This window comes from Spodoptera frugiperda, chromosome 25, assembly GCF_023101765.2.
Source record: "Spodoptera frugiperda isolate SF20-4 chromosome 25, AGI-APGP_CSIRO_Sfru_2.0, whole genome shotgun sequence".
In the NCBI taxonomy this organism is placed as follows: Eukaryota; Metazoa; Arthropoda; class Insecta; order Lepidoptera; family Noctuidae; genus Spodoptera; species Spodoptera frugiperda.
Genome location: NC_064236.1, coordinates 6899042 through 6925768, shown reverse-complemented (window position 1 = coordinate 6925768; position 26727 = coordinate 6899042). Strand labels below are relative to the sequence as shown.

Sequence of the window (26727 nt, the reverse complement as noted above, 5' to 3'; positions counted from 1 at the left end):
TGTTGTTTCGGGTCTGGGTGTCATGTGTATGTGAACTTGTATGTTTGTAAACGCACCCACGACACAGGAGAAAATCCTAGTGTTGAAAAAAAAATAGATTCACATCACAATAACTTTTATAACGCCATTTAACAGCAAAGCTGGATAATTATAAATGTCAAATAATAATCAACGGGCACCTAAAGAGTTAATAAATGTTCGTCTTAAGAGGTTTTAATTTATATCCTAGGAACGATGAAATACGGTGCATTGCGAGCCAATTATCTTGGAACACAAAGGCTTTAATCCCAGCGTAATATTGTACACCTCATTTTGTAAAAAACTGCAGTTATATTATTATCGAAGCGTTATCGGAAGCTAAGTATGGCGTTGTGAATGCGCCAGACTTAGTGCACCGCAAGTATTGTTTAACGGGACCCATTAAATAATGGTGAAATGACAATAGGGGAGGATTCTTTGCCATTTTTTTTAGATAAGTAATGAATAGATAGACTCTAACCACTTGGTTACTAAACACTAAATAGCCCGGGACTGCGGACTACCTAGCGGGTTTATCGGGGCTTCGGCTTAAAAGGCAGAAGTAGGAACGGGGTGGTGTTTAGTCAGTAAGAGTCTGACACTCCCTCTCGCCTCGCTCAAGACAGAAGAAGTCAGCGGATGATTCTTCTCCCTTTAAAAAAAACACTAATAAATACCTACTTATGCAATGTTGAGATAGTTGAAAATAAATGTTACACCCGTGTTTGTGGAACACAGAAATCTCGATATATTAAAGAGCACAGATGACGTCATAGTACTCTTGTGATAGTATACTGTGACGTCATTTCTCCTGCAAAGGCCGGATAATCTTCTTTCAAAGCTCTCTATTATATGCATTTCCAACAATAGCGATATGTATCGACGGCGTGGACTGGACGGCCATATTAGTATCAGCTTTGGGTACCGTCCGAAGTATCTTTGCTTAAGACTTATCTAGGAATATTAAGCCTTCGAGTCTTATCGAAAAATCAATCACTCGCTTTAAAACCCAATAACTCAAATAGTATCCGTATGTAGGGACTACTTACCTACTGTTAGGTTTAGATTTATATCGATAATTTTGAAAACATACTTTTAATTCGTTACCATCTATCAATTTTATCTTCCTTCATGAGTCACAGACATTTCATGACACATGAAAATTTCAATAAGTTGTCGGCCTACATAATACTTCGTGCGCCTCTTAGTTTAACAAAACTTGTCTCTAAATCTCAGAATCCCTCAGCTACGTATTCAGCAAGAATTTCAGCGTTGAGGAAGTTCAAATCAATCTTAGTTAGGCACGCCCATGCTCTCCGAACCAATTTTACAACTGTAAGGTTTAGTCTTCAACTGTGACTGGGACGATTGATGCGTGAATAATAAACAACTTGGCCTGTCAGCTCACTCGCCGCCTTATTTATTGTTTTCACTTCCCTTTATTTTGCAACACAGTGCAAATATGCAAACGTCGATATACAAAGTTTTATTTTCCAAACCTTATCGTTAGAATCGTCCACAACAGTCTTTATGTGTGTCAATCCCCCATATTTGCTTGAAGCGTCGAAACAACAGGTGATATTTTAACAGCAAACTACTAGTGGGGTACACTTTTAAATGATATTGTCAGTTGAGCTCAGTACGGCATGATGTCGGCTCTCCATCACCCTGGACGTCCACCATCAATATTTGTACATTCACTTCACTTCACATTGCTCCCAATATATGGATTAAAGCGTAGCATATTAAATGCCCGTCGCCTAGCAACGATAGTAAAAACTTAACAATACAGGTTGTGATTCAGAACAAATGCGTTTGTTGGCAATCATGAGTGTATCGTGTAAAATGTTTGAATTGCTATTTCCTCCATGAAAAGTGGATTACATGATACTGTGTGGTGTGTGGTATGTGGTGTTTTGTGAGGAGAACGACATTTGGGCCAGGTAATAGAGTCCCGTACAGTCAGTACCTGATCTGTTTAGTAACTGAAGGACTCGTGTTGGGTCAATTTTTGCTGCCAATGTCCTAAATTTTGAGACTTATGACTGTTGTATTTCCTGGTGTAATTATTATAAGGTAAATTTGTACCAACGAATTCAATGACGCTCTAGGAAAACGTCGCGAGCCTCTGAAAATCATCAGTTGGTTAATGACTCACACATTAAAGGTCGTTTATAATCATTAAATTTGTACTGCGTAGATGTTCACGGGCACATTTGTGAATAATATAAAACAAATATCAGATATTTATGAATAATTCAAATACGAGATGTTATCGGTTAAGCTCTTCTGTATATTATTTGGTGTCCTAAATAAAAATGTTCTTTCGTCTTTGTCTTTATATAAATGTGCGAAATGTGTTAATGATTTCTGTAAGTAGCTTAATGTTACAGCACATTTAAATTTTCCACTTTTGCTTAGTACCATTTTGAACGGAGTCGCGAAATAGCGTTACCTTTTATTAAAACAAACGCCACATATGCCACAGTAAATAAAAATACGCAAAGTAAATAATTCATAAACGTAAGAGGATAGAGTTTCGACAACGATAAAAGGAATTGAAGCAAAGAGAAAACTGCTTTTAGTCTGTTATAAAAACAACTTCATCATTTTAAATACAGAGTGCTCTTAATTACGATGTCACAGAGGGGGGCAATTACTTTCATTCACCTCTTACTGCGGGGGCGGAGTACTTTATTATGTAGTCAGTTGTCATTTATTTACAATTCTTGTCATTTGTCGATTGCGTCGCGTGTCATTTTACTGACGTTGCACATCCTAGAGAGGTACCTACATAACATAAATACCTACTCATACCTATGCATTGAACGCTTGCGCACTCGGACGTGATCAACGCTCAATTCACAATATCAACTTACGCTTGGCACGTTCCTTTTTCAAAACAATGTCATTATTGATGACCATACATTTTTGTCGCTGTCGAAAATGTTGATATTGCAATAAAATTAAATGTTATTTTATTTAAACGTTAAATACTTTCTCACGCTTTTTGTTTGGTTAGTACTTTTGGTAATAACATTAAACGTTTTAAGAAAGTCTATTAAAAACGTGTAAAAAATAGATTTTAACATCCCGTATTCCCTAAAAGTCATTGACCTATCTTGTGGAAGGGCCGCGTATGTTACCTTCCTATCAAAAATACTTGTGTGTTACACAGGTGTAGTTCAAAAATATGGCGTCTCGCCTTACTAGCGTGGCATAAGACCGATGACTCATCCTGCTTACTATGCAGCGAAAGTACGGTGTGTCCTTTTAAATATATATTTTTTTCTATTGGTACCTTAACGGTCCGCACTCCATTGTGTGCAGTGGTTATTATATTATTTAGAAGCATTATCATTGTTGTTGCGTAGGTACATCTTTTTTTGTAACCAACTGTCATTTTTGTATAGACTCGTAGAGTCAATACTGGCGCCATTGATAACACTTGATTCCTAAATCTTAGCTTCGATAAAAAGGTTTTGAAATATCCTACCTTGTGTAGAAGGTATGAATGGTCTGTCTTCTCCTGATATAGTTGTATTTATTTATAGTTGAGACGGATTTTTTTAACTTTCTGATGTTTACGTATTAATATATGGATTACTAACATAGGTATTGGATAATTGCCACTAGCTATCTCAGTTTTATTTTTAAATATCCTATGACGTCAAGTCATAGGGACTCACGTAACAGCCATAGGAGAAAAGTAGTAAAATTAAAAATTAAATAGCACATTTGTAGGTAATGATAAAAGATACATAATTTCGACTGATGTATCGGTACCGTTTGTACTCAGTTCACGGTAGAATTAACCCACAAAGGACGTTGAAATAATTGGACAGGTCCAAAAATACCATCAAGTGCGTTGCACAATTTTTTTTTTAATACCACACTTATTGAGTCTGTATTTGACTACGCCATATTTTAACGGATGCAATATCGCTGTATCAATACCGGTTTTCACAAAACTATTGAATAAAATACGTTATTCTTTTTGAACGACACCAGTACAGCCGTAGCCGCGATACCTATTACCTATATACATATGCGAGTCATCGATTTGTGGCTCGTCAAAGGAAAAGTAAATTTTAATATTTGCTCTGTACGGAACTGATGAAAACCCTTTCGTTATAAATTTGTATATCGCACATTTTTATTTGCAAACCCGTGTTTGTATTTTTGATGGTGGTATAACCAAAAGCGTACGGTATTTCGGTTTGTTTGTTCAAGGAGTATGTAGGTACATAATAAATATGTAGGCGTAAAATAAATCTACACGTATAGAAAAATAAATACAACATCGAATTGGTTTTCGCTAGTTGCATGTAATTTACTTTGATATTTTACTCGGAAGCACCAAAAATAGTTAGAGTGGTTCTCCACTACGACCACTGAAATACGGATTAAAAATTCCGACTTCCACAAACTAAAAACAAAAAAAAAAACTATTATTCACTGTACTACCTACCCACTGATAGTTTAGAAGTCGGTGCCACAAATAGTAAAAAAAATATATTACAATGTAGCATAGGTAAGTTATATTTTGTTATTCTCCTCCTTTTTGGGAAGTCGGTTAAAAACTATAACCGAATTCAGTTTTATTTAGACACAAATGGTGCTAAATGGCATAAAAATATGTAGGTATATATGGCTACTTTAACTCATCATATCTTCGATAGAAATCCGTCAACAAACTGGAATATAGACTCATTGAAGACGAAGTGAAATCGGATGACGGAAATAGGATATAGGTATCTAAATACTAGGTACTTATGTACAAGTTTGACTGCCTCGTTGCCGGAGTGGTTACAAGTGCGACTGCCGGTCAAGAGGTCTCGGATTCAATTCCCGGTTCGGACAAAGTATTAATGGGCTTTCGATTTTTCGTAAATTTCTCAGTATCAACACGAAGTCTGAAATTGTGTCCAGTATATGGCAATAGGCTCACCCCCTACACGGGTCTTATAACACAAATGGTTAAAAGTGGGTGTACCTACATTATATAGCGGCATTACGTGCCACAGGGTGTATGCAATCAGTTCATGAGACGTGCAGCGACATAGGAGTACAATGTTGTTTAGGTGCTAAGTAGGAACACCCTTAACATGACACGTATCCTCGCGTCTCATATTTAAGCAAGGGCTCATGATGAAATTAATATTAAATTTATGGTAGAAACTGTGTTTTCTATGTGCTCTGCCTTTACAAGATAATTTGAAGCTTATTTTTTTTAATATCTATTGTTTTAAGGACTTTTCATTTGAGAACATGTCAGCCCGGTTAGGATATAATAAATTGAAGGTGCATTGAGAGTATTGAGACCATAATATTGATACCCGAATTGGCATCTCTCTTTTAAAGAACTAAAATGTGACTGCATTAAATTTGTGATATGCACTTAGTAGTTGCACATCAAATCGCAAAGCGAGAGAGTTATTAATAAGAATATATTTATTTATTTACTAAATGTATACGGTACCAATAACTTTAATATATTTAAAAAATTACACCAAAATCTCGTTAAATAGGATAAATGTATCAAACAACTGAATAACATAATACAGGTAAATCATTTAGCATTCGCGAATCTAATTATTATTCTAGTATTAAATGCATTAGACTCATCTCCCCCCACTTGGCCATGCTAGTCGGGTGTAAATAACTTATGCTAATATTATTCCAATATAATCTGCAAGTAAATGAAGTTTATATAAGAGAACTCGACGTTTTCCCTCACTAGAGGACGGAGGGCGTCAATAATCGACTCTCAAAGATAAGTTAATCACAAACATTTTAATAGTGTTATGTACTTAATATACTGGGGCATAAAAACTCGTCCTACCTTACATGAACACTAATCTAGTTTTTAAAATTTTCTCGGTGGCTTTATCGATATTTTCTCCCATACAAACCTTGTTCGAAAATCAAGTAATAGTGTAGATGATTAATTGTTACTTTAATGCCAATTTTGTAGATTAGTTTTAAAACATTAGACACGTATTTTTTATTTTCTTACGGATACAAATACTTTCGTATATAAATTGATTTGAATTTGAAATATCGTGTGACGTGACTTCTTGGTACATTTTATACGTAGAAATTACCTACGTATTTGCTTAAACTTTGATTCGTTTTATCTAATAATTGTAATTTTAAATAAAAAAATACGACTTTAATTTTTTATCATTATGTAAGGATATACTATTATGAACTATTATTCTAAAATTATGAAGTCACCAGTTACCAATGGTAACTTACCATTAGATGGGGATTTCTATTGAAAGCGTGTGTACTATGTATGTACGAGCATATAGTATTCACTGTCTTAGTAAGACCTAGCTTACTAAGAGTGAATACCATATATACCTTTGCTTACAAAGGTCCATTTGCCTGTATGGACTGCATGCCAATACACGTATAGGAAGATTAATATTTGGAAGCCCTGAAAGGGGATTAGGGCTTAGAAACTAGCACTATGCATAAAGGTATTACTTTTTACAACAAAGCACTACAGGCAGCTTAAAGCTAACATGCATAAACTTCGACTAATGGATGGTATGTGCAGCACGGTTCAATAACCATTGACCATACATTAAATTTTGTTACATGAATATAGTTAGTTTAATAGTTAACTGATTTTACATTACCAAATATGCGTTTCTAAATAATTCACATATATCTTTGTGACGAAACTTCGCAAATGTCGTATCACAATTCCATTTATTGAGAACCTTTGTGAACAAAAACGAACGAAAAAAATTAAGATAAATAAATAAGTATTGATTTGAAATTAAAAATAAAACATCTTCATTTATTTAAGTTATTTCATTAGTAAATTAATAAAACTTACGGCTGAAAATTGAACGAAACTTCGGATTCGAGAACCGGAGTAGGCCCTCTGAATAATTACCTTACTTTAATCTTAGTTTTTAATTTATGTGTATCGGTAAGATGGGGGTAGTATTGCTTTGTGATGATTGCGTGGTTGCGTCTGACGTCTCACAGATGGCATGTAGAGTTGATTGCAACTTGCAACCCTTTGAAGTTGAGTGGGGCTAGGGGAACCGACGTCGCCTACAACTGTTTTTATAACCCCTCTCCATTAACTAACTCCGTTGTTCCGTCCGCCTAAAGGACTTAATAGTGCGGTTACTTTGAGTTTCAAGTGTATGTTTTGCACTCGTATGTACGACTCGATTCGAACTGCGAGTGGTTCCTTTTGTTATTGATGATACTACTGTTTATTGTAACAAGATGTCCTGCTAACTGCTAGCTGATTCAAAATGTTATTGTCACTTATCTATTTACTACAAGATTATAATATACTGTAGGGATTAGTATTTAATTATTACATACATACACACAAACACATAGCCTCATGCTCGTCTCCCGTGGGGGTAGGCAGAGACAATGGAATGAACAATGGAATGTAATCAGTCTTTTCATGCATGCTCGTCGTAATGCTACAATATGAAAACATATACATCTCTTTAACCCGTTTGAGCCAGTTTGCGGAATTATTGTATTTGAATGAGTTTTCTAAAATGGTATATTCCTTGTCTACAGATCAAACATGTCTAGATTAGCATGCCTGCTGGCGGTGGCCGGTGCCGCGTCTGCGCAACTGACACTAGATGGCATCAGATGCGGGCAGCTGGTCTGTCAGCTCGAGGAGTACTGCTCCCCGGACACCAACCGCTGCGCGCCCTGCAGCGTCGCCTGCAACAAGACGAGCCACAACTACGATGCCGGCCTCTGCATTAAAGAGTGCCAAGGTAAGCCGATTATGAACAGATTACAACCAAATTAATACGGGTCTTCGTACAGTCCCACGCATCCATAGGTTTATCACTATAATGGAAATTCACTTTATTAATCCTATACTCTTCAATTTTCTGAGTATTTTTTCGATGACAGCTTAAGTGAACTTTAAAATTTCCATTTGTAATATTATTTCCAACCTACACGTGAAAATACAATTTGAGCCACAACTACGATGTCACAGTACAGACAGACGAGATTGCCAACTGTACACAGTATAGAGCAGTAATCCGAGTGTGCCACTGAAATAACAAAATATTACGTACTAGCTTCTGCCCGCGACTCCGTCCGCGCGGATGTCCTTCGCGTGGAAGTTATTTCTCCATTTTGAGTAACTGTGAAAATGACATCTTATAAATATCTATTGGACCCAAATACGGCAAGGCCCATAATAATTAAGGAGATCCCTCTATTGAGCTACTGCTGTTGAGCAGAATAAAACTGAAAAATAAAGATTTTTTCTACGTATTTTTCCAGGATCCTATTTTATGTCCAGGATAATAAGTTAATTATACCAAGTTTCATCGAAATCAAACCGTTAGGTTTATCACTATAATGGAAAGTAACACCCTGCTATTTATTTTTTCTATATTTTCAATGAACAGAATTGGCCCTTCTACTCTTATTACAATTTGTCAGAATGGTCGAGAGCAGTATTTTTATACCTCCGTCCCTCTCGCATGACAGCTAAGGCCCCTGATTTATTAGCCCGCGACTTCGTTCGTGTGGAATAGTGACTTCCGGCAATTTTTTGGTTTTAACCACATAGTTCCCGATTTCGCGGGATCTCTTCAAAAATGAGATGTGGAAGATATTCTAGGGAACTCCTCAAAAATCAACATAATGAGCTCTGCGTTTGAATTTAATAGATGTATACTCACTTAGGGCATTGAAAAAATAGTTTAAAAACGGACTTAAACTAAAGAAATATTATAATCTTTCCGAACTTAAGATGAAAACTAACTTAAAACTAAAGTGAAAACGAATTACGAATTTATAACAATTAAAAAAGAAATTATATTACAACCTATCCTCAATGCTATAATACCAAGGAAACTAAATAATTTAAAAGAAACGACTTAAATCTAATTAACTTATAAATTATAGACTTACAATTTTATTAAACGTAACTACTAATAATCGATATCAAACTAAACCTACGTTAAATAATTTAACCAGGAAAACCCAACAAATAAACTTTTTAATAGACAAATACAACGAAACCAATTTAGAATATACGAAACAGCAGGACCACTGCAGACAAATAATCATACGACTTATAGTACACTATTTCCACAACACAGTACCGAAGCGCTCGGCCGATACCCAACAAATACTAATAATAAAAACGATAGAAAACAAATAAAAACTATCTTATGCCAACTGTACACAGTATAGAGCAGTAATCCGAGTGTGCCACCGAAATAACAAAACATTACGTATAACATCGCCGCCGGCAAACACGCGTGTTATCTACTCTACAGCAAATACTCCGAGTACAACAGCCGTTTTTCCATCAGATGGAAATCCTTGGAGCCATTAAGATGACTAATACGAAAAAAATAATAATAATAGAACCTCCAGCAGTGAGCAATCGATTATTCACTCAGTTGTCTTAGTTATAAAGGCTGTTATCATTAAACAATAAACTTTACAACCAGTTTCGTGACCGCAAACCGCCTACGGTTGTAGCTGTCTCTCTTTACTCGTGATTTGTCTCGCTTACACTTGAGTAAAGAATGTGTAGGTTTCAGGTCAAGCATCTCTTATGAGAGTGGTTTCACATTTATACATCCAACAACAAGGTAATGGTGCAGATGTCGAACCGAATTATATATGTGCAGTGCCAGGATGCTGCAAGTAGGTACACAGAGAGCAGTCTTGATTCTTGACATAGTGACACATTAATAAATCTGTTTTCGGTGGAATCATTTTATATGGAGCTTGATAATGAACTCGTCATGAAATGACAGTCGCTACGCAAATATTGTGTTTGTAATTTTTCTTATTTAGAGATTGAATTGTTCTTTTTATTAGGTTGGTACTTTTGCTCATTAGCATTTTAAATGACGCGGTTATGAAAATGAGATTGTAATGCCCGTACAGGTTAAAACTAGTAGGTATGCTATACCTACATAGATACCTAGAGCTACGGGACTATTCTCGCGTGATGCGCATTTTCTTAGCGCATCACTGCTCCGGCCATGTGTATAATGTAATCATAACACATTAACGCACAGCTTTACGATTTGACTTCAAATGTAAATTAGGTCACCATTTCACCAAGTATACGTAAAAAATTAAGTAAAGCATTCCCTAGAACTAAAAGTCTTTAAATATGTTCAAAATTGCAATTACGAAAAGAAGAAATAATTCTATAGAAATAATATTCATTTTTAATGCACATCGAATATCAAGTAATTGGAAAATTAATAACTACGTCATGTTATTATTCCATTATTAATTAACAGATAATTACAGTAATTATTGAACCATAATAATATCTAACTTCGATTCTTAGCTTACATTTATTTTATCCTAGTATCAGAGTAATAAATAAATATTTCATTTCTATTTGTCTCTAGTCCGTAATAAACAAGCAAAAGGTTTATTATTCGTAGGAAAATATTGCTATAATCTAGACTAACTATTAATTAATTAAATGAACGCGAACACTCATTATTTATTCATTTTTAATGAGTGAATTCAATTACGAATGATTTTATAATTTATTTTCTGCATTCCGAAGTGGATAGTGTTTAAAATGATATTAATATTACCATTAGCTTACTGCACTTACATTTTGTAAACGAGAACACTCAATCATTATTTGCTTTTAATGTAATAATTATTCAATTACCAATTATTCAATTACTCAGTGCTTTTCGAGGTAGACTAGAGTAATACTATTGAACAGGTATAGTGCCAATTTTCCCTGTAAACTTCAATTAAGCCTCTTATTTACTTAGTTGTTCCCTCACGTTACTCCGCATTAGTAATACGTATCTGGTACATTAGTTTAGTCCATACTACGGAACCTGGAAATCGTATTAAACTATGCCGGTTGGCTGCTGTTCATTTTGGGGCACTTAGTGTGTTTACCATGTTTAGAAATTGTGTATTATGCTAATGGTTTTGTTTAAGGGAAAATGTACTCCATTAAATAAGCGTATATCGAGGTTAGCCCTGAAGGTAAACCTTGTCGATAGTTGAAAAAATACTCATTGAAAACTGAATATTGAATAGTTATAATAAATAGTTAAAAAGTTCAATGCATTCAGTAACGCTATGTAATATCAAAAAGTACTTTAACAAGTTCTATCACTAGACGCAACTGGCGGACGCTTCTCGCTTCGCTTATATCATCTGTACAATTTAAAAGTATCAGGTGCGCGCCAGTACCAAGTTATCCGAACCTCGGCGAGCGATCGTTATTTTCCGCACATCACGACTCATAACGACCTGAATAGAATGCAGTTGGAGGATCATTGGTAAGGGGTGTAACAATACCCATAAAAGTCATGCTCCGTTGATTCTGACAGGTACGGCCCGCACACACGCGCACGCCAGCTGTAGTGTGTGTGCGCAGCTTGCCTGTGTGCACACGATACAGGTGGCTCCTTGTTTATAAATTGTACAAGTGTAATCTGTTTGTCGCATGTGTAGCGATGCAATTAAATGCGAGTTTCATTGAGTTTGTCTCTAAACAGTTTGAAGTACGCTAGAACTTTGTTACGATCATGTTACCCAAAATAGCGCCTAGCTATGCTCTTTTAGTTTATCACAGGAGTCACTGTCACTCATGTCCCTAAAAAGGACAATTTAAAATATTTCATTTGACGACATATTTCTGTAATATTCGGCACGGGCTACAGAGTTTACCTTTGTTTTCATTTGTAGCTAGAGCTCGGAGTTCCGAAACAATGTATTCGCTAAGCGTTTAATAGTTGATAGTTTTGTGAACTGCGCTGTGAGAGTGTGTGTGCACGGCGCTGTGTGTGTGTGGCCCGGGCAAGCACCTGTCGGCGCAGCTCGACCTGCTAATTGTTTGTTCGGGACATTTTTTCCCGACCTCGCCTGTGTCAACATAATACTTGCTCCTAATTTTTTCTTATCTCGTAGCAAAGAAACTGTACCGTATCGTTGTGGCTTTCTATTGTGAAACCAATCAGAGTTTTACAAGATGTTTTACTGAAAACAAAAGTAATTTCTTTTGTTACGGCACGTATTATGTTGATGGAAACAAATTAAAATTAGTCTAGGCTGGAACATCGTTTAGGCTGCGATCGGGTCTAACAGGCTTTTACTATGGCAGAAATGCTTCTTTGGTGCAGAACATCAGAGGGAATGCCTTGTGATGGCTAGTCATGTAATGTTGTACTGAGTTCAAAGGTTCTCGGCACAAGTCATTTTAGATGCACTAAAAGGGATTCTAGAGTGTTCCCACAAAGAGCAGGGACCATGCGCAAATTGTGGTCGGAATCAGATCAACTATGGCAAATATCTTGTGTGTAGCCTGGTGTAGGCACGGTTCAGTGGTTGGCTAGGGTTTACTTATGATTGCATAGTCTTAGAGTCAGTGGCTATCTAACCGTGCAACTTTATTTCCAAGAAACCACAGCGAGCTATGTATTCCATAAATGGAAAGCAAAAACCGTGAATCATGTATCAATTTTTTTAAGTATTATATAAACATAATAACATCTATCAAAGAAATTGATTTTGCCTATACTTAACACTCTTCAAGAGCGATACTATGGGTACTAAGTACTAGTAGAGTATAGTTAAGGTAATTGTATGTCAATTTAGATTTTAGATAGCCGTTACAGATGGACAGGCAAGCAATATATGTTCCATTATATATTATACATACATACCTACGTACGTTAGTTACAAAAAGTGTTGTGAAAAATGCCAGACAATAACGGTTGATGACTAGAAATTGATGCTCATATATTTTAAAACAATAAAGAATTTTGTACAGCGTCATTCCGCACCTCTATTACATTAGTGTTTGAGCCAATATTTTTTGTTATTACGTTTCTGTTACATGATTGAGTATCTGACTATCTTATGTAATAATGTATTGTTATTTTTTGTTAGTTTGCCAGTATGGATGTCTGATTTTTTTTTGTAGTTGTCCGTTTGCGAATTCGTTCGAGTAGAATTTGAAAGATTTGCTCGAGATAATCCCGATCTTGTAGTCAAAATATTGGGAGACAAAGATAGCTAGTGAAAGAACATTTTTGACACACACACACACACATAAACCAATCAAATAAACTGCCGGTGACGGTCTATTGCTGGACTTTTCTGCATTAGGAAGATCTTGTAATAATCAATGCTTGACTAGCAAGCTCATTCAGGCAGGAGATCTCTATTTAAAAGGTTCAGGTTTATCAGAGAGCCGTCTCATCTCTATTACATGCTCTATCGCTTAATCAGCTCGAACTACACCCGCGGGAAGAGAAAGGGTATGACGAATGTTTACTACTCACACACATAAACCTATGTACGTTTTTAAATAGTTTATTTACCAAGTTGTTTCTTTATTCACAGGATATCTCCTCGACCTGAGGTATATGCGAAGGTCGGAGGAAACACATCCTCCCGGGGATCTGAGCGGTAAATATCCTCTTTTTATATTTCGTCTACATATACTTACTTAGAATATTTTGTACATAATTTGTTATTTTTTGCTCTTGCGACTGTTTTGTAGTAAATATGGTTAATATATTTAAGAGTCTTTATAGATTATAGGTAAAATAAAGTGAAGATGAGGCAATTAATTTTAATTCAAATGTCAATAGATGAACATTGATTTTTTCTTGATATTATAGTCTATTTGCCTTATGACTAGTACCTTTACCGTGTTGCATCAGTTCTTTAAGCACAATATAATGTATTTACTATGAAGTAATAAATCTGTCTATAAATGACGAGAAACAAGTAGTTCTAGAATCTAGATAATCCGAATTTTGTGTGAAAGTTCGACAAAGTTTAAAGTGTGAAGCAAAGTAGCTAAACGTCTGTTCGCAAGCGTTAATGAGTTCAACACTACTTAATGACTAAAAAGATTAACATTAATTGTCTAGCTTGTTACTAGTAGCCACGTTATCACGTCTAGTAAACTTCAAAAATAAACACAAATATATTGTACATTTTAATGTGATTTCTTAACTATTTTTGTGCATCATGATTACAAAATAATGACATTTAAAAAGAAACTACGTTTGAAACAAACATTGACTAACTTATATTTTATTCTCCTTCATATTATTCAATTTTCTCCCGAGAATATAAAAATATAGGTCCAGTATAAAAATCATAGTCTCGGTAACAATCAAATAAGTAATGCTATTTTGTCTCAGTGATATTAAAAATAAATGTTTATTTCTTAGAACATCGAAACTGTATATTTTCTTTTAAAAAAGATATAAATTGGTTTCTGAGTTTTATATGAGAATGTCCTTTGGCTGTCCAATTGAGCGCTTCGTCGGGTTAATATTGAATAAGCCGGGACTTTGTTGAGCTCGAACAAATCCTCTATATAAATAGTAGTAAAAACAATTTTACTATTAGATGTACCGTTGTCTGGTGTTGTGAATCTGTTATTATAAGTTTATGCAAGTTTGCAGATTGCACAGCGAATCTCCAAGTTTTAGACTTTAATTGGACGGCAGACATGTTTACTGCGAATGTTGAATAAACTTACGATCTCGCTTCTCTTCAACTTTTGTAGGAGTAATATTGATTCTTTGATTCGATATTTCTTAATGTGCATGTCTGCACTGCCTTGAGAAGTTAACAATAGCTGTGCTCACACTGCCGCTTCCAATTTGATGAAACTTTTTAAAAACGTAACTTTGTTAGTTGTTTTTTTTTAATTTGATTATCCATATTACAGTTTGTTTACTAACGGTTTATATTTGAACAAAATTTCGAAATAGAAATAATATTTTATCAACATTCTGTCTAAACAAATAGCACATAATATGTAACTCATTGCTTGCCTGTTGCGAATCTCACAAATACACTACGATATGATTGCTATTGCGAACAAAACTGATATAGCCTTATTTAGAACTGTGGCTAAAGCCTTGTGCTACATATTACACCGAATGAGGTCGATGTAAGTTACATACAGCAGTAAATAGTATTTACTACTGCCGGACTCTCATATGTATTACTAATACAGCTGGATACTAAAGTTGTAAACTTTTCCAATGAATTATGTGTTCGGTACAGCGGACATGTAATGCCTGGACCAACTACTAGTGTTCCTAAGTCCCCTTAGTGTCCTCTACGTACCTTAATAATTCTTCATTGACAATGTTAAGTGTAGTTACTACAAGTTCGGCTTTGCGGGTACATACGCGCCATTTTGTGCCTTATAATGTTTACAGTTCAAAATAAAATTGCTTCCACATTTATATTAGCGAAGAAAAGGTTTCGATTGGCAAATCACTACACGTAATATTTATCCAGTAGTGAAAGCACTATTCGTTAGAACTTTCTCTGCAGTAACCTGTCCAGTGCTAGCTAATGCTAATGCTAAACAGAAGTTTATAAATGCATTATAGTAATATACTGCGAAGGATTTTTTTTGACAAGACGCTGATGCAATTGTATAATTATATTTACCTAAAACCCAAAATATTTATGATCCAGTAGAATTATTTTAATATTGTAGAATATTGGTGAAAGGTGGTTGACAAAGGTTATGATTTCGAAGGTGTGCAGCGTCAAGCGCAGACTGCTCTGATCATCAGCGCCGTGGCCCTCGCCATCTTGGTGCTTGTGCTCATCATCGTGTGCAGGGGCAAGTTCTCTTGGCGATACCTCAAGCAGAAATTTCAGCCGGCCAAGGTAAAGACGTTTTATTCACTTAGGTACTCTCACGTAGTATTCATAACCTTTATAAAGTTATATTTGGTTGAAAAAAAAAGACGGGAGCTAATTTTGACTCCTTTATTTTGAAACTCCTGCCATAAATTTCCAGAACCGAGTGAAGCAGTACCCAAACGACCTGACCCATCACAACCCACACGCGGAGATGCCGAAACCTAAGCACGAACTGAAACTGGAGATACGGAACCCCGATCCAGCGAAACGACCGCAGCAGCCTCTGAATGTGAGGGACCTGGAAACCAGGACTTCTCAGACGGAGAAGAGTCAGGGAGCAACTACGCCGAAGACGATCAGTACTGCACTTAGCAACCGACATCCAGCCGAGGATACGACTTTAGATTTCTCGTACGATAACATGGGTATGAATGTGACACCGCCGGAGCAGCCCGCGACCAGCCACAAGTTCTGAGGAAGGGTTGTCAGCTTCGGCAGTGCCACCATCAGGTTCATACACCGCAAGCTCAGTACTGCCACGTCAGAATGTTAGGCCAACAAAAGTTTCACAATATTAAAAGACTCTTCAGATTTAAACTAAATGAGACAACTTTTTACCGTAGGATTGTATTGAATTTATCGTGTTGTAATGCTATCATAGTCCTTAGCACTAATTCTATTGAGCAACGTAGAGCCTTGTTTAACTTTTTATTAGATTCGTCTGCAGTATTTTTAGTAGGAAATATTTTCTACAGACAATCGTAGCGGGAATATAATATTGTAATGTTATGGAGTAAATAATAAATAACAGTAAAATGCACATTTTTCTACAGTAATTTCACTAAAAGTCAGTTTATATAACGTTAGAGTAAGTTTTGATCTATTTATTCTTCGGAATGATGTAGTTTGAAGAGAAACTAGTTCGATGCATCGAATTTAAATGAAGCATTTTTATAAACGATTTGTAATCAAATTCTATAAAATGTAAGTGTAGTATTGGGAGATATATAAGCGTTTTTAGATATTTATCATATTACGTAAGGTATTATTACAATGTAGATTTGTTTTATACACACGTGAGGATCAATTAGTGTTAAGCTAACTGTAAGACGTAACACCAACAATAAAGTAGTTATGAGTGATAAATCGAATATTAAATAATGCCCTATATGTGGGGAGATTATATAAGTAATTTAAAACTACAATTAAAAAGTAAAATAATTTAAACGCATCACAGAATAAACTTCGGTATCCGTGTAACGTTATATCATTTTTAATTTACACAGAACGAAATATTTCACATTAAATTCGCAAGTTTTAAAAAATAATAGGGAAAGCTGGCAACACAGAATTTTAAAACAATAATTTAAAAATACAATAGTGTTTCTCTAACGCTCTTGAAAAATCACTTTTTAATGAGTAATAACGAGATTCTTTTACATCGGCCGTCTTTTATTTTTGGCAAACATACGTTGGTTGCGTCTTTCTGTCACACAAAACAAAACAAAGAGAATTGATAGACGTCACATGGATACCAGTAAATTACTGTTTAATTGATTAATTACGACTATAACAAACGTGTATTCTGTCGGCAATAATTTTTAAAGATGTATAATGTATATATTGTATGTATAGCATAGCGTTTGAATACCTATAAATGCTTGTATTAAGCCTGGATACCGCCAGACTCAATTCGCAGTTCGCGAGTTTCGGAAATGTCAATATGATTGTCATAGCGAATAATGCAGTTGGTTGCAAAGCGCAACATTTTGATCAGTCTATAGCCTAATTAATACTGAACTGAGCTTTCAACAAATGAATGGATTTTGGAAGGTAGCATTTACTACGAACTGTGATGTTTAATAGTGACGTTGTTATTGGCAGGTATTGTATTTGATTCCAACACAATGTGTATAAATATGAATTCGCTCGAACTCATTATCCCACTTCCCAAAACTGAGGTTTTCAATTTAATAACTATTACGCATTAGTCTGGCGGATCCCAGCTACAATATTGACACATATTATGTTGCGAGTATACATATAGAGGTAGTTAGTATACCTAATGCTTATATAATTATAATTATGTTGTATATTTTCGAGTTCGACTCGGGTTAAATAAATGTCCAGCATGGCTGCGGTAGTTTTTTATTTATGGGTTATGTTAAATGTTTACGTTACTGATTGTTGGTGTCGGATCCTATTTGTTTAGTATGTAAACTAACTTTGTGATAACAACGCATGTTGCTATTGTCGAGATGTTTCGTTTTATGATTAAAAGAGAAGCTTGTGTAGTCATCAACCACAGCTTGGCAACTGTAAGCCGGCCCGAGTGTAAGCTCGGAACAAGAGCCCGCTGACTGAGCTCACTACTAACTACACTTACTTACACCGGTGTTATCCCTCAAGCGACCTCGTGTGCCACCGAAATACCTCCAACTAAATTATCTTCAACAATAAGCTGTTTGATCTGTGTATTTAATACAGTAATGTCTGATAACACTAACAGTTAAACTCTCGCATTAATCCGTCAGACTGTAGTACCTGTAATTACTTGATTCTCGATAATATAACATTGTTGTTATTGTGAAGTGTATTTATGTATTTACCGCTTTGATTGTTTGTCTTTGATGTATTTTATTAACGCATATAAGCTCACCAAAAGATACACGTATATTTAATTGTGAAAGAGATTACGAATTTCTTATATACTTTTAAGGATTATGTTATAAGGTGTAGTTAATTAATTTAAGGTCACGCACATTCTGTTAGAGTGTTGCAACTAAGCGGCGGAATAAATTTCAGATCATTATTTAAGTTTCTCGTTAAAATGTAGAAGTTAATTCAATAGCTACTTTTAAGTTTTTTATAAAGCATTCCCTGCAGTGCCTTTTCAACTTAGTTTTAGCAGGCCTACGTAAGGCGTATAGATTCGAATTTTAATGTCGTAATTATCCATCATTAGTTCTACGAATAAGTACCCGTAGGTTGTATTTAAAGTATTCTAGCAATAAAAGTGACCCTTATGTTGACGCGTGTATTAAGGAATGAATGGTATATAAGTGAGGAGGACAAAATAAGTACCGAACCAAGTGTCCTTCAGATGAAAACTTTGGAAGCGTCTCGGGTTGTCCTTTTGTGGGTGCTGTTCCAATCAATGTAAGTAGTTCAGTGTATGTTTCACAAACTCGCTGGCACGACCAACTTGTTACCAACTACAATAATAAATATTATCTGTATTTACGAATGGAGAGTTGTCGCGAGTACTCTATGGATACGGAATTATAATAACATCTACAAAGTAAAACAAATTACCTATTTATACCAGTTAGATTTTGTCGTGTATGCAATGGGAATGTCTTGCACGATCTTTGTGTTTTCTAATAACAGTAATGTATTCTTATTTGCACTGTGAGAATATTTGCGTTGCATTCCGAGTTAATCTAACTGAGTGAAGTAAACATTACTCGTGATGAGCCGCGACATTCTTTGTTATGTAATAACTCACTACTGAGATAACAACTAGAATGAAAATAGTGACTGGAACATTTCTCATACAAGCGGTTACAATGATAAATGTCATTACGATAAAGCTAAAAATGGCGTGCACCTATACATTTATAAATTAAAATAGATTCTGAATTTTGTGGGTCTAAAGTTATAACATAAAATTGATATTTCAGTCAGGCAATTTCAAATTAACATACTACTAATATATATCGGTATTCGAAACTTATTTTATACATTTTGAAGATCATGATAGATTTATGTGCACAAAGTACTTGCATCATACATACATAATTGTGTATTTATATCATCTATTTACTTATAAGTTATTGTTACTTCTTATACACGAAGATGGCTGGCTACATATAGTTACTTATTAATCAAAATTCCTCAAATTTCTTCATAATATACTTCAGTGAGGTGTCATAGGAACTTTATTAGTGATAGTCGTGAAGCAAATACAAAGATGAGATGTCATTACTGGAATTCACTTTACGGGGAGCGCGGGACGTTACAAACCACGTCAAATAGATAGGCTATTTTACATCTATCGGACCCATACTACAAAAACGTTGCTTATGGTCCACATTTTAATGTGCCAATATCTGAGCACTTATAATCTATCTATACCTTTTTGGTATTTTGTGTCACAGTGCAGAATCACATTATGGCATCTCCCCTTTGTAAATACTTCATGGTTATAGTTAAATTATTTAGTCTTGTAAGGTTATGTAAGGTAGTGATAGAGGTAAGTCACTGTTTTGCACTAGTTAGGTTAGTGTAAGGTAGTGTCATAAGTAAGGTAGTTAGGATAGGTAAGGTAGGCACTTCGGCACAATTCGGTATAAGTCATGTTAAGTCAGGAAGGGGTGACTAACCTAATATTTAATTACAGAAAAACATTCTTGCATTCGTTGAATCAAAATATATTGAGGACGGTGAACCGTAACTATTGAAAATTGGATATGTGGTTAAAAAATCCATTTCAACCTTATTATGTATTGGCATTCATAATTATTTAGATTTCGATCCAAAAATATATTTTGAAAGAAAACCAAAGTACCTAACTGCCGTGCTCAGAGTAATTTAATGATTACTTAAACTATTCCTTAGCAACGAGTTTTTCCAAAAACCATTGCTAAAGATTGGGTCAAGTAATCATTAAATAACTTTGAGTACGGTGGACAGATTTCTTCGCGTCCAAACCAATAGATGTTCTTCTTCATTTATTATTTAAAATATATAATCTCTTCACCAAGGGATTTGGAATAAAATCCCTTTTTATTATTTAAAGGAAGTATGTTTATTACATTTGATTTATAACAGTCATCAGTCATATTTGAATCAATTTGTCTATTCCCAAAGCGATACTCTATCGTCTTCGTATTTATTATCTAAGATTTCACGTAAACAGATTGTTTTGTTTCCCTCCTTATCTTACATATAACTAAATCAGTTTGTTAGAAAGAGATACACAATTTCGGATTTGCAGTTCTAAAATCACACGATTGTCCCCCTTCTGTACTTAGATATTGTAAGTACTTAGAGACTAAGTTTCCTTGATACTTCACTGTGGTTTAATGAATATGGTTTTTACGAGAACAAATGCGTTGGAAATATTAATAATTCTCTTTAATTACTATCTGTAGGTTAATGGGTTTTGTTAATTAGTTCACAATCTGACACAGGCAGACCCACAGATGTGTGGCCTGCTTATCCACCGTCTTCCGACATCTTAAGTTAATCCTAAAACTTAAATTATGTATATTTAAATTCATAAGAAATAAGTAGTTTCGGCTTAGGTCGTGTGATACGATTGCTTTTAAATGAAATAATTATTTCCTATAAGTAAATTCTTATTACATACTTATATTTATCTAACTAGTATTCATAATTTTAGGGAGTTTCTTTATTTGAAAATACAGTATTTATTTCATAACAAATTGGAACAATTGGAAAATTCTTACATCAATCAGAATCATATTTAAAAACATAAATTGATTTGTTATCATAGTTTGACGATGTATCAGTGTCAGTTAGACATAAGGACACTTGTGGAACTTGATTAAATAACTTTAACATCTTAAGACACAAGTGAAAATATGCAACATCTGGGTAGATTAAGGGTCGGTTCATATATAACGTAAAATACGTCGAGCGTATCATCCGTTGAGTAAGAACGGTCAATTGTTTTTCTATACATTTGTCTGTTCTGGCGTTACGCGACGCATGTTCCGTCAGATATAAACCGACCCTAGGTTTCACTGATACATCAGTATTGTCATCATGATCATGAGCACTTTTGACGTAGTATTATGTTGAAATACTTAAGGCGATTTAGTTTTGGTGATTGCACATATTTACTTGCACAGTTCAGAGCGACCCCAGTTGGGCTCTTGATCCATCGTCTTCCCATCCCAGTAGTTGTGTTTAGTAAGTTTAATAATTTACGAATATTCGCTTTGCACATATTGGCAGTATAGAACAATTCTTAAGTCTTAATGGCTTCTAATCTCTCGTCTTCCGACCTAAGTTCTGGTTTAATTCAACCTTGTATCGCTACACACATTGTTAGTTTAACTTATAATAAGATTTGAACAGTTTGTTAATAATTAAGGTTTGTTTAATAAGGCCACGAAGCCGTTTTCACTGGTTCACAGTTATTTGATTTTCTGAGTTGAGGACGAGTAGTGGATTTTTGTTTTATAATAGCACCATATCGCACTGTCGGAGGTACCGAATGACGGTCTCCAAATCCATCGTCTTCCCCCCTATAGTTTGTCTCATAATACCTTACAAATAAGTTTATCACTATCGATGTTTCTGTACATACTTTCCTTGTGCTGTTATACGATTTAAAAGCAATCGGGTATATATTTAGTCCATGTAATAAATCAATATATATCATAGATACGTAATTAAACTCATCGGCGATTTATATCAAAATTGTGTTTAGTATTACATACATAATACATATATATCGGTAGATGATGTGTCAGTAGAGCTTATAAATAGCTTGGTAGATTCTTAATAAGTAATAATTTAAATAAATAGATAATTTACGATTAATAATAATTTATATTTTATCACGGGGCACAGTTTATGGATACATTTTGTTTGAAGGAATTAGTGAAGGAAAGTTAGATTTTTGTTTGTGGTTGCACATTCCTGCACTCCGGAGTGACCTGAACATGGGCTCCTGATCCATCGTCTTCCCACCCTGTACTCGAACAGACGTAGTATGCTAAATACGCCGCTTTTAAATTAAGGGTTTAATTTTCTATTGGATTAAGACCTAGACAGTTAAGACCACGCAATAAAATAAAACGCTTCTTATAGACCATTGTTCTCGCAAATATTCATATTATTTTCTTACAAACGACCCTCTCTCTATTATGTAGTAATAATAAAAAATAACAACGTTGCCAGACATCTTCATGAATCTGAAGTAGCATTAATGATAACTTGAAATATCGAAGTAGGTACTTAAGAACAGCTATTATCAAAATAATAATAAGGTTCATTATATTTTGTAGTTTGTCTACTACACAACATCACATGTCGGTATAAGATACTTAAATAAGAATAAATAAGTCATATATCATACGACATTAAAATGTAGAACTATTTTCTGGATATGTTAAGTAAATAGGTGCTTTATAGATATGGTTTTAGGTTCTAATTTCAGTTGTTGAATGTTTTAAACAGAAATTATCACTGCATAACAGGGGAAAATGTTTTCGAACCCGTCTACACGGCGGTTAGCCTCATTAAGGGAGGAATTACCTGCGGGATTTTAGACAATGAAACAGCTTTAGCTCATTTACACGTTTCTAGTAATTTTGTGTACAAAAGTGACTTGAACAGATTTTGAACTATTGTAAAAACACAAACAAAACGTGCTAACGTGTCTTTTGACACAACTTAGCAAGATTATCATCTATGTATACACTACTGTAGCACCTAAAATGGACATTTCTAAAAAATGTTTTTTAAGTAATTAAGAAAGCATAATTGTGCTCCTATATTTGTCTAATTGAATCGAATTTAATTAATCTGTTGGCTAACGATAGCCCAGTTCTTAATTAGAACATATTACTAAAATTGTTCCAAAATTTTCAAAACAGCATCTTCTTTTAAGTATGTCCAATACAGATGCTTTTCCTGTACCTAAGTCCGTGTAATGCTTCCAGAACAAACAGCCCGGACAGTGTATTTAATTCCTTAATGTTGTTGCAAACTAATGATTAACCAGAAAACGGGACTTAGGTACAGGCTGCTGCTAGAAACGTGTAAACGCGTGCCCGGAGTGTTGCACACTAATCTTCTACAACGTAAGCTCCTTACTGGCTTAAACATTACTTCAGACATACAGACTACCTACTTACATCCCTATTAGTGTATTTTATTTAAAGGGAAACGCTCTCAACCGATACTTAGGTACGGTGAAACTAAATTCTCTATTTTCTCGAATCTCAGTTTAAACGAAATCTCTTAAAATGTGGACACTAATGCGTCTTAGTGCTTAATTGTTTATTTATAGCGTTGCATCATTCACATTCTAGTACTTAAGTATATTTTTGTCGAGGTTAAATAAGGGTATAATTGATAAGGTAGGTTTAATATTGTTTTTAAGGACTTAACTTAAGCCGTCCATACTAGACATTCCACTAGGTTAGGTTTTGTTGCACAATGTATTTATGTTAAGGGTAGTAAAATGTACGCAGTATTTCGTACATGGTAGCGAGCTAGCTCGGTCGATTATAGTATTAAATAGACATTAAGATATTTGCTATGATACATCACTATGTACTTTGAATCACAGACGTAGAAATTATAGCTCTAACTATGTGTAAGGAGTTTTAGTATTTAAAGTAAATGAAATTAGCTGGAGTACTACTTAAGATTTTGATAACTCCTGCGGCATTAATGCACTTAAATAATCTAAGAATAATCTTAGTTTAGGTATTCCCGTAACGGTTGTATGTAGAACTAAGTAAATATAATGACTCATTATGGAACATTTTTGACGTAAAGTTATACAAAGTTGAACATTTATTCCTCGAAATTAATAATCACAATTCTCTTGCTTTGTTTACCTAGCGGCTATAAGTATTAATACTCTAAATACGACATCTTTTTTACCCTCTAAATTCTCAAAATTGCAATTTGGTATTATCTATTATCATTATAAAACAGACTCATCGAATCAGTCGTTTTTAAATATAGTTTTAATGTCACGAAGCCAATTCATATTAGATTAGTGTACATTTCTTTTCAAATTAAAAACTTATAAAATACTTATTGAGAAGAAAATTGACAATATTTTATGAAGTAAATTACTTAAAATTGAGATCATCACTAATGGATTGAACAAGATTATTAATTTCATGAATATAGACTACTATAAAAGTGCCAAACATAAAGCCAAGTATTCGCTCGCGTTCTCATAACATCGTACTGCCAATTACGGCGGAAAATCCGACATCAATTAGCGTACTTAGGAAAAACAGTTACAAAAATAATCCCTACTTAAGAGTATGAAGTGGCTCTCTCGCCTTAAAAAATAACTGCATGTTTTAGCAGACAAGTACGCTTAGTACGCTCTATGGCCAGGTAGCGGAGTACTCTCCCTACAGCGAGGAACATCATGAGTTACAATATTAACCAATTAGCCAAGAATTTACGTCGATGAATATACTGATACTCGTATTTTACAAAAAGAAAATTCCCCCTTTGTGTTTCGCATTTTTAAGTGTACTCAACTTTTAAAGAGGAAACTTGAAGTATTATGTTTTTATACACAATTAGCAAATAGTACTAAATTAACTATTATTATGTTTACCGGATTTCTTATGTAACTATTTCACGGAACTCAACTAATTTCAAGCTACACAGAGGGCACATATTCATGAGCATCATTGTTCGACACATGACGTCAAACAGTTAGGCGAGAAAGCCGGTAAACATAATACTTAGTTAATAAGTAGTTTTCATTAAATAGATTATAATTTTTGTATCACATTTTGAAAACATATCGAGTTATACGGATCTACTTAATAATTATGATTCTAGTTTACGTGAATACCTAATTTAAACCACGTTTTTACGCAATATTAAAATACTTACAATTAGTCTATAGGAATTACAATTACGATAGTATTTTAGTATTAAGAATGTATTTGTATATATTTGGAGCCTTCAGGAATTCCGTCCAATCAATTAGATTAACTTATTTAAGTAGATAAGTTAGTTATGTAGCGATATTTATAAAGATATTAATATTAGTTCTAGATTAAGATCTGCACTAAGTTATGACTAATTTTAGCTGACTGTAGATTGTTTTCAATACTTAAAGCTTTTATGAATTTAGTCATAATATTATCACATTGTTTTAGAATTGTCGTTGTAGTCAATTTTGATTATGACAATGATGAATAATTGCATTGTAAGAAGTTTTTGAAGAATTTGAATGAAATTAACTTTAAAAGGCTCTTCATCATGCCAATAGTCTTTTAAGGTAAGCGTTCACAGGCCCGCATCGTACGCACCGCACGCATTCCGTATGTCGTCATCAGTACGCGTCGTATGTAGGCATTGCCGATAATGCGGTCCGAACGATGCGGATCAGTGGACGCAGTTGTATGAGTTTCTATACAAGACAAACTAAAATCCGTTGCGTGCGATGCGTACGATGCGGGCCTGTGGACGCTTACCTTTGTAGTCATTTCTAATTATACATAGAATTTTCTTAGTAACTTTTTTCTGAGCATATAACTCGATATTACACAAGTAGTGGAAATAGATGTAGTGGCTCATCATTTATAGAAAAAGCTTATACTGTAGTGTTAGATACAAAATGATATAGAATCTATGTATAGGTATTGTATGTATATGTCAAAAGGAACATAAATAAAATATAGGTATATTGTATCTTCAATTGTTGTATTTTGATTTCGAATTGGAAATAAAATTTTATGATTAATATTTTAGTTTTATTGTACCGTAGTGTTTCACTGGCTCGTTGGTCGAGTGGTCGCAAGTGCGACTGCCGGATAAGTGGTCTCGGGTTCGAGACCCGGGTCGGGCAAAGTATACTGGGTTTTTATCGGTTTTTAGAAAATTTCTCAGTAGAAGCATGGAGTCTGGAATTGTGTGTATGGTAAGGTTCAACCCCTATTACATGGTACTTATAACACAAATGGTGAAAAGTAGGTCAATATGGTATAGCGTAATTACGAACCGTAATGTGCACCTCTGCCTACACCTTCGGGGATAAAAGGCATGACGTTGCATTTTACTATAGTAATAGCTGGCGCACGTAGTTCGTGAATAAGAGTCCTGGTGTCACTTGAAACTAGTAGAGCTTTTCTCAACAGTTTAAATGAGTAGGTAAGCCACATTTTTAATCATTTAAATTAATCATTTATTATTTTGAGAATACTACATAGACACTAAACCAGATATACAACCGTTTTTTGCCTCGTCGAAAGGATATTCGCTTTTCCATCGATATTTTTAAAAATATTTGCA

At 34.6% G+C, this 26727-nt stretch overlaps 1 protein-coding gene across 2 annotated transcripts in view; it reads left to right on the top strand.

The window, feature by feature from the left end:
- The window catches only part of LOC118263000 (protein grindelwald), a 35560-nt gene extending 9381 nt beyond the window's left edge, over window positions 1–26179 (top strand). For both annotated transcript variants that reach the window (XM_035574854.2, XM_035574768.2), the window contains exons 2-5: window positions 7588–7796; window positions 13402–13467; window positions 15578–15711; window positions 15845–26179. In XM_035574854.2, coding sequence (XP_035430747.1) covers window positions 7595–7796; window positions 13402–13467; window positions 15578–15711; window positions 15845–16162 — 720 coding nt within the window. In that variant the 5' untranslated portion in view covers window positions 7588–7594 and the 3' untranslated portion in view covers window positions 16163–26179. The remainder of the gene's footprint in view (window positions 1–7587; window positions 7797–13401; window positions 13468–15577; window positions 15712–15844) is intronic.
- The last annotated feature ends 548 nt before the right edge of the window (window positions 26180–26727 follow it).